The 15,000-nt window shown below is 45.2% G+C and overlaps 1 protein-coding gene across 1 annotated transcript in view; it reads left to right on the top strand.

Moving 5' to 3' along the window:
* The window catches only part of LOC116371296 (voltage-dependent calcium channel subunit alpha-2/delta-4-like), a 14,599-nt gene extending 781 nt beyond the window's left edge, over nucleotides 1-13,818 (top strand). The window contains exons 2-3 of the mRNA XM_031820196.1: nucleotides 9,990-10,166; nucleotides 13,132-13,818. Of these exons, the coding sequence (XP_031676056.1) occupies nucleotides 10,020-10,166; nucleotides 13,132-13,605 (621 nt within the window). The 5' untranslated portion in view covers nucleotides 9,990-10,019 and the 3' untranslated portion in view covers nucleotides 13,606-13,818. The remainder of the gene's footprint in view (nucleotides 1-9,989; nucleotides 10,167-13,131) is intronic.
* Nucleotides 13,819-15,000: the final 1,182 nt, after the last annotated feature.

The raw sequence follows: 15,000 nt of genomic DNA, 5'->3' as shown, positions 1-15,000 counted from the left end.
TGTGTTTGTGTTTGTTGAATGGAGACTGTGTTTGTTGATGTTGAATTGAGACTGTGTTTGTGTTTGTTGAATGGAGACTGTGTTTGTGTTTGTTGAATGGAGACTGTGTTTGTGGGTGTTGAATTGAGACTGTGTCTGTGGGTGTTGAATGGAGACTGTGCTTGTGGATGTTGAATTGAGACTGTGTTTGTTGAATGGAGACTGTGTTTGTGGGTGTTGAATGGAGACTGTGCTTGTGGATGTTGAATTGAGACTGTGTTTGTTGAATTGAGACTGTGTTTGTAGATGTTGAATTGAGACTGTGTTTGTGGGTGTTGAATGGAGACTGTGGATGTTGAATGGAGACTGTGTTTGTGGATGTTGCATGGAGACTGTGTTTGTTGAATTGAGACTGTGTTTGTAGATGTTGAATTGAGACTGTGTTTGTGTTTGTTGAATGGAGACTGTGTTTGTTGAATTGAGACTGTGTTTGTGTTTGTTGAATGGAGACTGTGTTTGTAGATGTTGAATTGAGACTGTGTTTGTGGATGTTGAATGGAGACTGTGTTTGTTGATGTTGAATTGAGACTGTGTTTGTGTTTGTTGAATGGAGACTGTGTTTGTTGAATGGAGACTGTGTTTGTTGAATGGAGACTGTGTTTGTGGGTGTTGAATGGAGACTGTGTTTGCCTGTGGAGGAAATACTGTAGGGGGTTTGGGAGGTCACGTTGATGAGATTATCAACTCAGAAGATATTCATTTGTGTGAAATAGACAGAATAGACTACTGTACTTTCATGCTGTTGGATAAGAAGAAAGAGTGAGAGGAGGAAAGAGAGGAAGAGGGAGGAGGAAGAGAGGAAGGAGGAAGAGTGGAGGAAGGAGTGAAGAAGGATAGAGGATAAAGATCGATGGAGAGATGATTCCATAGTGTGGATTTGCAGGGTTAATCTGGATGACATCACAATGGTTTTAGGATGTGAGGGGAGGGGTTAGGGAACCCTTCCTCCGTCTACCAATCGGAAGCAGCCTTACTGTACAGTGCAGACTACATAACTGAAATGGCGGCCTGTTTATATCTCTTATTCAGGCGATGTTGCCCATTAGTGCTGTGATATATGGGTTTAGAGTTGGTGCTCGTCTTTCCTATGTCAGATATCCTTTACATAAGTTCTACTCTGTTTCCTGTTCACGGTGTGAGTCGTGAGGAGAGGACAGCCCTTGTAGGTGCTGATGGTGTGTGTGTGTGTGTGTGTGTGTGTGAGTAATTACCATCCTAGGTGTGAGTCCCAGCACTTCTCAGTAATAAGCACATGGTCTCTGTTCCCTAGCGACCCTGAAGACTACCCAGCAGGACCTGCAACATCTGTCTGGTCTAATACATGCAGACATACACACGTGCAGTCCCCCTCCCTAGTCTCTGAGCTCATGTTCAAGACAATGATCTGACTGGATGGAATAAAATAACACGTGCTTAAGCTTTTCAGATGTTACATTATACTGGGGAATATAATGTGTCTTATTAGCATTATACTGGGGAATATAATGGATCTTATTAGCATTATACTGGGGAATATAATGTATCTTATTAGCATTATACTGGGGAATATAATGTGTCTTATTAGCATTATACTGGGGAATATAATGTATCTTATTAGCATTATACTGGGGAATAGAATGTGTCTTATTAGCATTATACTGGGGAATATAATGTGTCTTATTAGCATTATACTGGGGAATATAATGTTGACAGTAGGCTGCTCCGTCTGCATCTTATAAAGTCACTGTGGTTGTGTTGACAGTAGGCTGCTCTGTCAGCGTTTATAAAGTCACTGTGGTTGTGTTGACAGTAGGCTGCTCTGTCAGCGTTTATAAAGTCGCTGTGGTTGTGTTGACAGTAGGCTGCTCTGTCAGCGTTTATAAAGCCGCTGTGGTTGTGTTGACAGTAGGCTGCTCCGTCAGCATCTTATAAAGTCACTGTGGTTGTGTTGACAGTAGGCTTCTCCGTCAGCATCTTATAAAGTCACTGTGGTTGTGTTGACAGTAGGCTGCTCTGTCAGCGTTTATAAAGTCACTGTGGTTGTGTTGACAGTAGGCTTCTCCGTCAGCATCTTATAAAGTCACTGTGGTTGTGTTGACAGTAGGCTGCTCTGTCAGTGTTTATAAAGTCACTGTGGTTGTGTTGACAGTAGGCTGCTCTGTCAGCGTTTATGAAGTCACTGTGGTTGTGTTGACAGTAGGCTGCTCTGTCAGCGTTTATGAAGTCACTGGTTGTGTTGACAGTAGGCTGCTCTGTCAGCGTTTATGAAGTCACTGTGGTTGTGTTGACAGTAGGCTTCTCCGTCAGCATCTTATAAAGTCACTGTGGTTGTGTTGACAGTAGGCTGCTCTGTCAGTGTTTATAAAGTCACTGTGGTTGTGTTGACAGTAGGCTGCTCTGTCAGCGTTTATGAAGTCACTGTGGTTGTGTTGACAGTAGGCTGCTCTGTCAGCGTTTATGAAGTCACTGTGGTTGTGTTGACAGTAGGCTGCTCTGTCAGCGTTTATGAAGTCACTGTGGTTGTGTTGACAGTAGGCTGCTCTGTCAGCGTTTATGAAGTCACTGTGGTTGTGTTGACAGTAGGCTGCTCTGTCAGCGTTTATAAAGTCACTGTGGTTGTGTTGACAGTAGGCTGCTCTGTCAGCGTTTATAAAGTCACTGTGGTTGTGTTGACAGTAGGCTGCTCTGTCAGCGTTTATGAAGTCACTGTGGTTGTGTTGACAGTAGGCTGCTCTGTCAGCGTTTATGAAGTCACTGTGGTTGTGTTGACAGTAGGCTGCTCTGTCAGCGTTTATGAAGTCACTGTGGTTGTGTTGACAGTAGGCTGCTCTGTCAGTGTTTATAAAGTCACTGTGGTTGTGTTGACAGTAGGCTGCTCTGTCAGCGTTTATGAAGTCACTGTGGTTGTGTTGACAGTAGGCTGCTCTGTCAGAACTCATAAAATATTAGATGTTTGTTTATTGCCTTTTCTTTCTCCCCAGGTCTGTGTGTGTGTGTGTGTGTGTGTGTGTGTGTGTGTGTGTGTGTGTGTGTGTGTGTGTGCATGTGTGTGTGCCTGCCTGCCTATCTGCAGTTTTTATGTCTATATCTGTCATTTGGGGACAGAATAAAGTCCGGACTGTGTCCCAAATGGCTATTTGGGGCACCCTATTCCCTATGAAGTGCACTACTTTTGACCGGGGCCCATAGAGTTCTGGTCAAAAGTAGTGCACTGAATAGGGTGCCGTGTGGGACCAACCTCCTGGATTAACCCTGGACGACCTGGCTGACAGCTTAGTTTGATAGGGGAACACAAATCCTCATCCATAGAGTCAGAGAACAGCACAGACAATCATAACAGTATTTTAGTGACAGACGGGAAAGGCTCTAGTGCTTGAATAGACTTTAGGCTTCATCTTTCCTGGCCCCACCCCCCCGCTCTACCTTTCCTGCCCCCCCCCCCCCCCCCCTGCTCTACCTTTCCTGGCCCCTCCCCCCCGCTCTACCTTTCCTGCCCCCCCCCCACTCTAACTTTCCTGGCCCCTCCCCCCCGCTCTACCTTTCCTGCCTCAGTCTGTGTGTTGTTATTTGTTTATTTGACAGGGTTCATGTACAAAACACATTGTACCAGATTTTTAGCTGCATAGCACATTTTTTAGAGCGCAACCTCATAATACACCATATGATGCAGCTTGTTAGAGCTTGATAATGAGTAGATTTCTCATACACCACATCGTTCATACAGTACATGTTATTCTCGTTAGCTTTGGAAAAGATCACTGTGAATATTACAAGTTAAAACATTCACTTAATGAGTTTTTTTTGTTGCTACATCTTCATCATAAACATCATCTTCATCATCATCTTCAACATAAACATTATAATCTTCATCATAAACATCATCAGCTTCATCATAAACATCATCAGCTTCATCATAAACATCATCTTCATCATAAACATCATAAACTTCATCATAAACATCATCATGAACATCCTCACTTCATCATAAACATCATCATCTTCATCTTCATCATAAACATCATCATCTTCATCATAAACAGATCAATGCTAAACTCATTATTCATGGTAAAGACGGCTACATCTTCACACATGACTTCACCTGATAGTTAGCTGATTGATTACTGATTGGGGTTGTGTTTATTGATTGGTTGGGTGGTTGGTTGCTTGGGAAGCAACATTTGCTTTTCATTTCCGTTTCGGGGGGGGTGAGGGGGGGGGGGTGTGCTGCTGCTCTCTCAGCCCCTGCTTCTATGATGCCCTCTTTTCACCATAAAGAGGCTGCATTTATGTTTATGGTGTTTGTACAAGACAGGTTAAGATAACATGGGACGCCCTGGGACCTTTTATCATTGTCTGGTAGGTTTCTGTGCTTTTCCTTCCTGGTTACTTTGGAATGGAACTCTTCTACAATCAATATACGGTACAATTTCCACTACTTCCTCCACACGCACCTGTTCAAGCCTTAAGGCCTGCCTGCGCTTTATACTATTCTTCCCATGGCACTAAGGAGTACACCACATTAGTCACTGGCTTTATCAATAAGTGCATCGAGGTCGTCATTCCCACAGTGACTGTATGTACATACCCCAACCAGAAGCCATGGATTACAGGCAACATCCGCACTGAGCTAAAGGGTAGAGCTGCCGCTTTCAAGGAGCGGGACTCTAACCCGGAAGCTTCTAAGAAATCCCACGATGCCTTCCGACGAACCATCAAACAGGCAAAACGTCAATACAGGACTAAGATTGAATCGTACTACACCGGCTCCGACGCTCGTCCAGGGCTTGCAAACTATTACAGACTACAAAGGGAAGCTGAGCCGAGAGCTGCCCAGTGACATGAGCCACCACCAAGCAAAATAACTTCTATGCTCGCTTTGAGGCAACTAACACTGAAACGTGCATGAGAGCATCAGCTGTTCCGGACGACTGTATGATCACGATCTCCGTAGCCAATGCGTGTAAGACTTTTAAACAGGGCCACATTCACAAGGCCCCTGGGCCAGACGGATTACCAGGACGTGTACTCCGAGCATGCACTGACCAACTGGCTGGTATCTTCACTGACATTTTCTACCTCTCCCTGACTGTAATACCAACATGTTTCAAGCAGACCACCGTAGTCCCTGTGCCCAAGAACACTAAGGTAACCTGCCTAAATGACTACTGACACGTAACTCTCACGTCTGTAGCCATAAAATGCTTTGAAAGGCTGGTCATGGCTCACATCAACACCATTATCCCAGAAACCCTAGACCCACTCCAATTTGCATACCACACCAACAGATCGACAGATGATGCAATCTATATTGCACTCCACACTGACCTTTCCCACCTGGACAAAAGGAACACCTATGTGAGAATGCTATTCATTGGCTATAGCTCAGCATTCAACACCATAGTGCCCTCACAGCTCATCACTAATCTAAGGACCCTGGGACTAAATCAAATCGAAATCAAATGTATTTATAAAGCCCTTCTTACATCAGCTGATATCTCAAAGTGCTGTACAGAAACCCAGCCTAAAACCCCAAACCGCAAGCAATGCAGGTGTAGAAGCACAGTGGCTAGGAAAAACTCCCTATAAAGGCCAAAACCTAGGAAGAAACCTAGAGAGGAACCAGGCTATGAGCGGTGGCCAGTCCTCTTCTGGCTGTGCCGGGTGGAGATTATAGCAGAACATGGCCAAGATGTTCAAATGTTCATAAATGACCAGCATGGTCAAATAATAATAGTCACAGTAGTTGTCGAGGGTGCAGCAAGTCAGCACCTCAGGAGTAAATGTCAGTTGGCTTTTCATAGCCGATCATGAAGAGTATCTCTACCGCTCCTGCTGTCTCTAGAGAGTTGAAAACAGCAGGTCTGGGACAGGTAGCACGTCCGGTGAACAGGTCAGGGTTCCATAGCCGCAGGACTGAACAGTTGAAACTGGATCAGCAGCACGGCCAGGTGGACTGGGGACAGCAAGGAGTCATCATGCCAGGTAGTCCTGAGGCAAGGTCCTAGTGACAGAAAAAAAGAAAGAATAAGAGAGAGCATACTTAAATTCACACAGGACACCGGATAAGACAGGAGAAATACTCCAGATATAACAGACTGACCCTAGCCCCCCGACACAAACTACTCCAGCATAAATACTGGAGGCTGAGACAGGAGGGGTCAGGAGACGCTGCGGCCCCATCCGATGATACCCCCAGACAGGGCCAAACAGGAAGGATATAACCCCCACCCACTTTGCCAAAGCACATCCCCCACACCACTAGAGGGATATCTTCAACCATCAACTTACCATCCTGAGACAAGGCCAAGTATAGCCCACAAAGATCTCCACCACGGCACAACCCAAGGGGGAGCACCAACCCAGACAGGAAGATCACGTCAGTGACTCAACCCACTCAAGTGACGCACCCCTCCTAGGGACGGCATGAAAGAGCACCAGTAAGCCAGTGACTGAGCCCCTGTAACAGGGTTAGAGGCAGAGAATCCCAGTGGAGAGAGGGGAACTGGCCAGGCAGAGACAGCAAGGGCGGTTCGTTGCTCCAGAGCCTTTCCGTTCACCTCCACACTCCTGGGCCAGACTACACTCAATCATATGACCCACTGAAGAGATGAGTCTTCAGTAAAGACTTAAAGGTTGAGACTGAGTCGTCTGGGTCTCTCATATGGGTAGGCAGACCATTCCATAAAAATTGAGCTCTATAGGAGAAAGCCCTGCCTCCAGCTGTTTGCTTAGAAATTCTAGGGACAATTAGGAGGCCTGCGTCTTGTGACCGTAGCATACGTGTAGGTATGTACGGCAGGACCAAATCGGAAAGATAGGTAGGAGCAAGCCCGAGTAATTCTTTGTAGGTTAGCAGTAAAATCTTGAAATCAGCCCTTGCCTTAACAGGAAGCCAGTGTAGGGTGGCTAGCACTGGAGTAATATGATCAAATTTGTTGGTTCTAGTCAGGATTCTAGCAGCAGTATTTAGCACTAACTGAAGTTTATTTAGTGCTTTATCCGGGTAGCCGGAAAGTAGAGCATTGTAGTAGTCTAACCTAGAAGTAACAAAAGCATGGATTAATTTTTCTGCATCATTTTTGGACAGAAAGTTTCTGATTTTTGCGTTACGTAGATGGGAAAAAGCTGTCCTTGAAACAGTCTTGATATATTTGTCAAAGAGAGATCAGGGTCCAGAGTAACGCCGAGGTCCTTCACATTCTTATTTGAGACGACTGTACAACCATCAAGATTAATTGTCAGATTCAACAGAAGATCTCTTTGTTTCTTGGGACCTAGAACAAGCATCTTGGGACCTAGAACAAGCATCAACAGAGACCGCCATGTTTATTTTTGCCCAACCTAGGTCGAGGCACAGACACGGTCTCAATGGGGATAGCTGAGCTGACTACACGGACTGTGCTAGTGGCAGACTCCACTAAGCTGGCAGGCTGGCTAACAGCCTGCTGCCTGGCTTGCACCCTATTTAATTGTGGAGCTAGAGGAGTTAGAGCCCTGTCTATGTTGGTAGATAAGATGAGAGCACCCCTCCAACTAGGATGGAGTCCGTCACTCCTCAGCAGGCCAGGCTTGGTCCTGTTTGTGGGTGAGTCCCAGAAAGAGGGACAAATTTCTACAAATTATATATTTTGGGAGGGGCAGAAAACAGTTTTCAAGCAGCGATTGAGTTGTGAGACTCTGCTGTAGAGCTCATCACTCCCCCTAACTGGGAGGGTGCCAGAGACAATTACTCGATGCCGACACATCTTTCTAGCTGATTTACACGCTGAAGCTATGTTGCGCTTCGTGACCTCTGCCTGTTTCATCCTAACATCGTTGGTGCCGACGTGGATAACAATATCTCTATACTCTCTACACTCGCCAGTTTTAGCTTTAGCCAGCACCATCTTCAGATTAGCCTTAATGTCGGTAGCCAGTGATCCAGCCTGGGATTCTATTCCCTCTGATCCAGTGATCCAGCCTGGGGTTCTATTCCCTCTGATCCAGTGATCCAGCCTGGGGTTCTATTCCCTCCTGTCCTCTGATCCAATGATCCAGCCTGGGGTTCTATTCCCTCCTGTCCTCTGATCCAATGATCCAGCCTGGGGTTCTATTCCCTCTGATCCAGTGATCCAGCCTGGGGTTCTATTCCCTCTGATCCAGACTGGGGTTCTATTCCCTCTGATCCAGTGATCCAGCCTGGGGGTCTATTCCCTCTGATCCAGTGATCCAGCCTGGGGTTCTATTCCCTCTGATCCAGTGATCCAGCCTGGGGTTCTATTCCCTCCTGCCCTCTGATCCAGTGATCCAGCCTGGGGTTCTATTCCCTCTGATCCAGTGATCCAGCCTGGGATGCTATTCACTCCTGGATCAGGCTGGCCATTTCTGAGATACTGGAACCGGCACGCCTGGCACTGACAATCATACCACGCTCAAAGTCCCTTAGGTCACTCGTTTTGCCCATTCTAACTTTTAATTGAAAAGTAACTGAATGACTTGATGCCTTTGATGATCTTCATCAGATGACACTCAAAGGACATCATGTTACACAATACATGTATGTTTTGTTCGATAATGTGCATATTTATATCCAAACATCTCAGTTTACATTGGCGCCTTACCTGCAGTAATGTTTTGATTCCAAAACATCCAGTTATTTTGCAGAAATACTCATTATAAACATTGATAAAATATACAAGTGTTATTCACAGAATTAAAGATAGACTTCTCCTTAATGCAACCGCTGTGTCAGATTTCAAATTTCTTTAAAGGAAAAAGCATAATCTGAGAACGGCGCTCAGAACCCAAAACAGCCAGAGGAATATCCACCATTTTGGAATCAACAAAGTTAGAAACAACACCATAAATATTAACTTACCTTTGATCTTCATCAGAAGGCACTCCCAGGAATCCCAGGTCGACAATAAATGACTGATTTGTTCCATAAAGTTCCATAAAGTCCGCCATTTATTTCCAAATAGCCCCTTGTTGTTAGCATATTCAGCCCAGTAATCCATCTTCATGAGGCGCAGGCACTTCATACAGACAAAAACTCGAAAAGTTCTGTTTACAGTCCTTTAGAAACATGCCAAACGATGTATGGAATCAATCGTTAGGATGTTTTTAACATAAAACATCAATAACGGTCCAACCGGAGAATTCCTTTGCCTTCAGAAAAGCACTGGAACGAGAGGTAACTCTGTCGGGAGAGCGCGTCATGAGACCGAGGCTCTCTGCCCGACCACTGACTCAAAGAGGTCTCATGAGCCCCTCCTTTATAGTAGAATCCTCAAACCAGTTTCTAAAGACGGTTGACATCTAGTGGAAGCCCTAGGAAGTGCAACCTCATCCATATCTCAATGTGTATTCGGTAGGCCAAGCTTTGAAAAACTACAAACCTCAGATGTCCCACTTCCTGGTTGGATTTTTCTCAGGTTTTCGCCTGCCATATGAGTTATGTTATACTCACAGACATCATTCAAACAGTTTGAAACTTCAGGGTGTTTTCCATCCAATACTAATAATAATATGCATGGGACATTGTAGGAGGCAGTTCATTCATCCAAAAGTGAAAATGCTGCCCCCTATCCCAAAAAGGTTTTAACACCATTGTCAAAGACTGACTGTGGTAAAAACAACAGGAGATGATTAACAGACTAGTGTAATCCACCAACAGCTGTTGAATAGTCACCAGCTGAGACAACAGAGTCAGATAGCGGTTTGTCAAGGTTCTATTTAGAGATAAGCTCTATGTTCTCTAGCCAATCCAATAGATCCAACTCTTCTCTGATTGTTGTCATACAATATGTTACATGTGTCTCTTATGACAGCTCCCTTGTGGAAGTGGATTCAATTACAGACTTGAAAACACCTGATTCCTGAAAGACAATCAAATCTGACAGTTCACATGTGCAGTTAACAGGACCCTGATATCAGGGACCGTTGGTTACCTAAACATGTTTATTAAGGGTATTTAACCCTTTCCTCTCCAGAAATACAAAGACATTGAGCCCACGGTGAAGATGGAGGAGGTGGACGGAGAGGAACTGGTGAAGAAGTTTGCTGAGGAGATGGAGAGAATGCTGGGTAGGAAGATGAAGTCTGTCAAGAGACTGGCGGAGGCAGCGGAGGACGCTGATCTATACCATGAATTCAACGCTACCTTAGAGGTCAATCACAGTTCCTCCTTACATATACACTTTTTAAGGGCTGTTGTTCAAAAGTAACCGATCGTCACAGACTGAGTTGGTATACGGTGCATTCAGAGAGTATTCAGACCTCTTGACTTTTTCCACATAATGTTACCATAAAATGGATTACCTTTTTTCCCTCCCTCATCAATTTACACACAATACCCCATAATGACATCACAATACCCCATAATGACATCACAATACACCGTAATGACACTACAATACACCGTAATGACATCACAATACCCAATAATGACATCACAATACCCCATAATGACAAGGGTAAAAACAGGTTTTTAGACATTTTTACAATTGTATTACAAATTTCAAAAACTCATATTAAATGTACAGAAGTATTCAGACCATTTACTCAGTATTTTGTTGAAGCACTTGGGTCTTCTTGGGTATGTCACTACAAGCTTGGCACACCTGTATTTGGGGAGTTTCTCCCATTATTCTCTGCAGATCCTCTCAAGCTCTGTCAGGTTGGATGGGGAGCGTCACTGCACAGATATTTTCAGGTTTCTCCAGAGATATTAGATCGGATTCAAGTCTGGGCTCTGGCTGGGTCACCCAAGGACATTCAGAGACTTGTCCTGAAGCCACTCCTGCGCTGTCTTGGCTGTGTGCTTAGGGTCATTGTCCTGTAGGAAGGTCAACCTTCGCCCCAGTCTGAGGTCCTGAGTGCTCTGGAGCAGGTTTTCATCAAGGATCTCTCTTTACTCTTCTCCGTCCATCTTTCCCTCGATCCTGACTAGTCTCCCAGTCCCTGCCGCTGAAAAACATCCCCACAGCTTCACCGTAGGGATGGTGCCAGGTTTCCTCCAGACGTGACGCTTGGCATTCAGGCTAACGAGTTTAATCTTGGTTTCATCAGACCAGAGAATCTTGTTTCTCATGGTCTAAGAGTCCTTTAGGTGCCTTTTGTCAAACTCCAAGCGTTTTGTCATGTGTCTTTTACTGAGGAGTGGCTTCCATCTGGCCACTACCATAAAGGCCTGATTGCTGGAGTGCTGCAGAGATGGTTGTCCTTCTGGAAGGTACTCCCATCTCCACAGAGGAACTCTGGAGCTCTGTCAGTGACCATCGGGTTTTTGATCACCTCCCTGACCAAGATCCTTCTCCCCTGATTGCTCAGTTTGGCCGGGCGGCCAGCTCTAGGAAGAGTCTTGGGAGTTCCAAACTTCTTCCATTTAACAATGATGGAGATCACTGTGTTTTTAGGGATCTTCAATGCTGCAGAAATGTTTTGGTACCCTTCCCCCGATCTGTGCCTCGACACAATCCTGTCTCGGAGCTCTACAGACAATTCCTTCAAACTCATTGCTTGGTTATTGCTCTGACATGCACTGTCAACTGTGGGACCTTATATAGACAGGTGTGTATAGACATACATTTGCAAAAATGTCTTAACCTGTTTTCACTCAGTCATTTTGGGATATCGTGTGTAGATTGATGAGGAATTTGTTTTATTTAAAACATTTTAGAATAAGGCTGTAACGTAAAAAGTCAAGGGTTCTGAATACTTTCCGAATGCAAAGTAACGCAACAAATATAACTTTATTATTCTACATATTAAACACAAAACAAGATCATTACTGCTGTACAAAATATTCAAGGTTTGAAATGTACAGCGGTTATTTACCTTTGTGATGTGCACTCTGTTGTAGTTTGACCTTCTCTTCCTATGATCTCTGTTGTAGTTTGACCTTCTCTTCCTATGATCTCTGTTGTAGTTTGACCTTCTCTTCCTGTGATCTCTGTTGTAGTTTGACCTTCTCTTCCTATGATCTCTGTTGTAGTTTGACCTTCTCTTCCTGTGATCTCTGTTGTAGTTTGACCTTCTCTTCCTATGATCTCTGTTGTAGTTTGACCTTCTCTTCCTGTGATCTCTGTTGCAGTTTGACCTTCTCTTCCTATGATCTCTGTTGCAGTTTGACCTTCTCTTCCTATGATCTCTGTTGCAGTTTGACCTTCTCTTCCTATGCTCTCTGTTGCAGTTTGACCTTATCTTTTCCTATGATCTCTGTTGTAGTTTGACTACAGTAACTGTGATTTCTCTCCTCATTAGTCTGACTACAGTAACTCTGTGATTTCTCTCTCCTCATCAGTCAGACTACTATAACTCTAGGATTTCTCTCCTCATCAGTCTGACTACAGTAACTCTGATTTCTCTCTCCTCATTAGTCTGACTACTATAACTCTAGGATTTCTCTCCTCATTAGTCTGACTACAGTAACTCTGTGATTTCTCTCTCCTCATCAGTCTGACTACTATAACTCTAGGATTTCTCTCCTCATCAGTCAGACTACAGTAACTCTGTGATTTCTCTCTCCTAATCAGTCAGACTACAGTAACTCTGTGATTTCTCTCTCCTCATCAGTCAGACTACAGTAACTCTGTGAATTCTCTCTCCTCATTAGTCTGATTACAGTAACTCTGTGATTTCTCTCTCCTCATCAGTCAGACTACAGTAACTCTGTGATTTCTCTCTCCTCATCAGTCAGACTACAGTAACTCTGTGATTTCTCTCTCCTCATCAGTCTGACTACAGTACCTCTGTGATTTCTCTCTCCTCATCAGTCAGACTACAGTAACTCTGTGATTTCTCTCTCCTCATCAGTCAGACTACAGTAACTCTGTGATTTCTCTCTCCTCATCAGTTTGACTACAGTAACTCTGTGATTTCTCTCTCCTCATCAGTCTGACTACAGTAACTCTGTGATTTATCTCCTCATCAGTCTGACTACAGTAACTCTGTGATTTCTCTCTCCTCATCAGTCAGACTACAGTAACTCTGTGATTTCTCTCTCCTCATCAGTCAGACTACAGTAACTCTGTGATTTCTCTCTCCTCATCAGTCAGACTACAGTAACTCTGTGATTTCTCTCTCCTCATCAGTCAGACTACAGTAACTCTGTGATTTCTCTCTCCTCATCAGTTTGACTACTATAACTCTATGCTGATCAACTCGGTGGATAAAGATGGAAACGCTATCGAGCTGGGAGGAGAGTTTCCTCTAGAAGAGAATGAACACTTCAACAAGCTCCAGGTCAACACTCTGCAGAGCGACATACAGGTTCCCACCAACGTTTACAACAAAGGTCAGCTTGCGGTGGTTCATTTAGCCATGGTCTCTCAACGTTATCCAGACAGGGTTGGGTTAGCTCCCTATCTGGTTCATTTAGCCATGGTCTCTCAACGTTATCCAGACAGGGTTGGGTTAGCTCCCTGCCTGGTTCATTTAGCCATGGTCTCTCAACGTTATCCAGACAGGGTTGGGTTAGCTCCCTGTATGGTTCAACGTTATCCAGACAGGGTTGGGTTAGGCTCCCTGTCTGGTTCAACGTTATCCAGACAGGGTTGGGTTAGGCTCCCTGTCTGGTTCAACGTTATCCAGACAGGGTTGGGTTAGGCTCCCTGTATGGTTCAACGTTATCCAGACAGGGTTGGGTTAGGCTCCCTGTCTGGTTCAACGTTATCCAGACAGGGTTGGGTTAGCTCCCTGTCTGGTTCATTTAGCCATGGTCTCTCAACGTTATCCAGACAGGGTTGGGTTAGCTCCCTGTCTGGTTCATTTGGCCATGGTCTCTCAACGTTATCCAGACAGGGTTGGGTTAGGCTCCCTGTATGGTTCAACGTTATCCAGACAGGGTTGGGTTAGGCTCCCTGTCTGGTTCAACGTTATCCAGACAGGGTGGGGTTAGGCTCCCTGTCTGGTTCAACGTTATCCAGACAGGGTTGGGTTAGGCTCCCTGTCTGGTTCAACGTTATCCAGACAGGGTTGGGTTAGGCTCCCTGTATGGTTCAACGTTATCCAGACAGGGTTGGGTTTAGGCTCCCTGTATGGTTCAACGTTATCCAGACAGGGTTGGGTTAGGCTCCCTGTATGGTTCAACGTTATCCAGACAGGGTTGGGTTAGGCTCCCTGTCTGGTTCAACGTTATCCAGACAGGGTTGGGTTAGGCTCCCTGTCTGGTTCAACGTTATCCAGACAGGGTTGGGTTAGGCTCCCTGTCTGGTTCAACGTTATCCAGACAGGGTTGGGTTAGGCTCCCTGTCTGGTTCAACGTTATCCAGACAGGGTTGGGTTAGGCTCCCTGTCTGGTTCAACGTTATCCAGACAGGGTTGGGTTAGGCTCCCTGTCTGGTTCAACGTTATCCAGACAGGGTGGGGTTAGGCTCCCTGTCTGGTTCAACGTTATCCAGACAGGGTTGGGTTAGGCTCCCTGTCTGGTTCAACGTTATCCAGACAGGGTTGGGTTAGGCTCCCTGTCTGGTTCAACGTTATCCAGACAGGGTTGGGTTAGGCTCCCTGTATGGTTCAACGTTATCCAGACAGGGTTGGGTTTAGGCTCCCTGTCTTTCCGAATGAAAACAATTTGATGTTGTTCTCATTACTGCTTCAGAGGCCTTAAAGGTAGCTCAATGTTCTCAGATACTAACACTTTACCCTGTTCCTCTCACTCCCTCAACTAACCTACTCCCTAACTCACTCCCTAACTCACGTCCCTAACTCACTCCCTAACTCACTCCCTAACTCACTCCCTAACTCACTCCCTAAACTCACTCTCTCACACTCTCCTCTCTCAGTCTCCTCTTTCTCTCTCTCTCGATCGTTCTCTCCCCTTCTCTCCTCTCGCTTCGCTTTCTCTCTCTCTCTTCCTCTCTCTCTCTCCTTTTCCCTCTCTCTCTCTCTCTTTCTCCCTATCTCTCACACTCTCTCACCTCACTCTCCTCCCTCTCTCCCTCTCTCTCTCTCTCTCCTCTCTCTCTCTCTCTCTCTCTCTCTTTCTCTTCTCTCTTTCTC

This window comes from Oncorhynchus kisutch, unplaced genomic scaffold (assembly GCF_002021735.2).
Source record: "Oncorhynchus kisutch isolate 150728-3 unplaced genomic scaffold, Okis_V2 scaffold3087, whole genome shotgun sequence".
Classification (NCBI taxonomy): Eukaryota; Metazoa; Chordata; class Actinopteri; order Salmoniformes; family Salmonidae; genus Oncorhynchus; species Oncorhynchus kisutch.
This window is presented reverse-complemented; position numbering and strand designations above follow the sequence as displayed.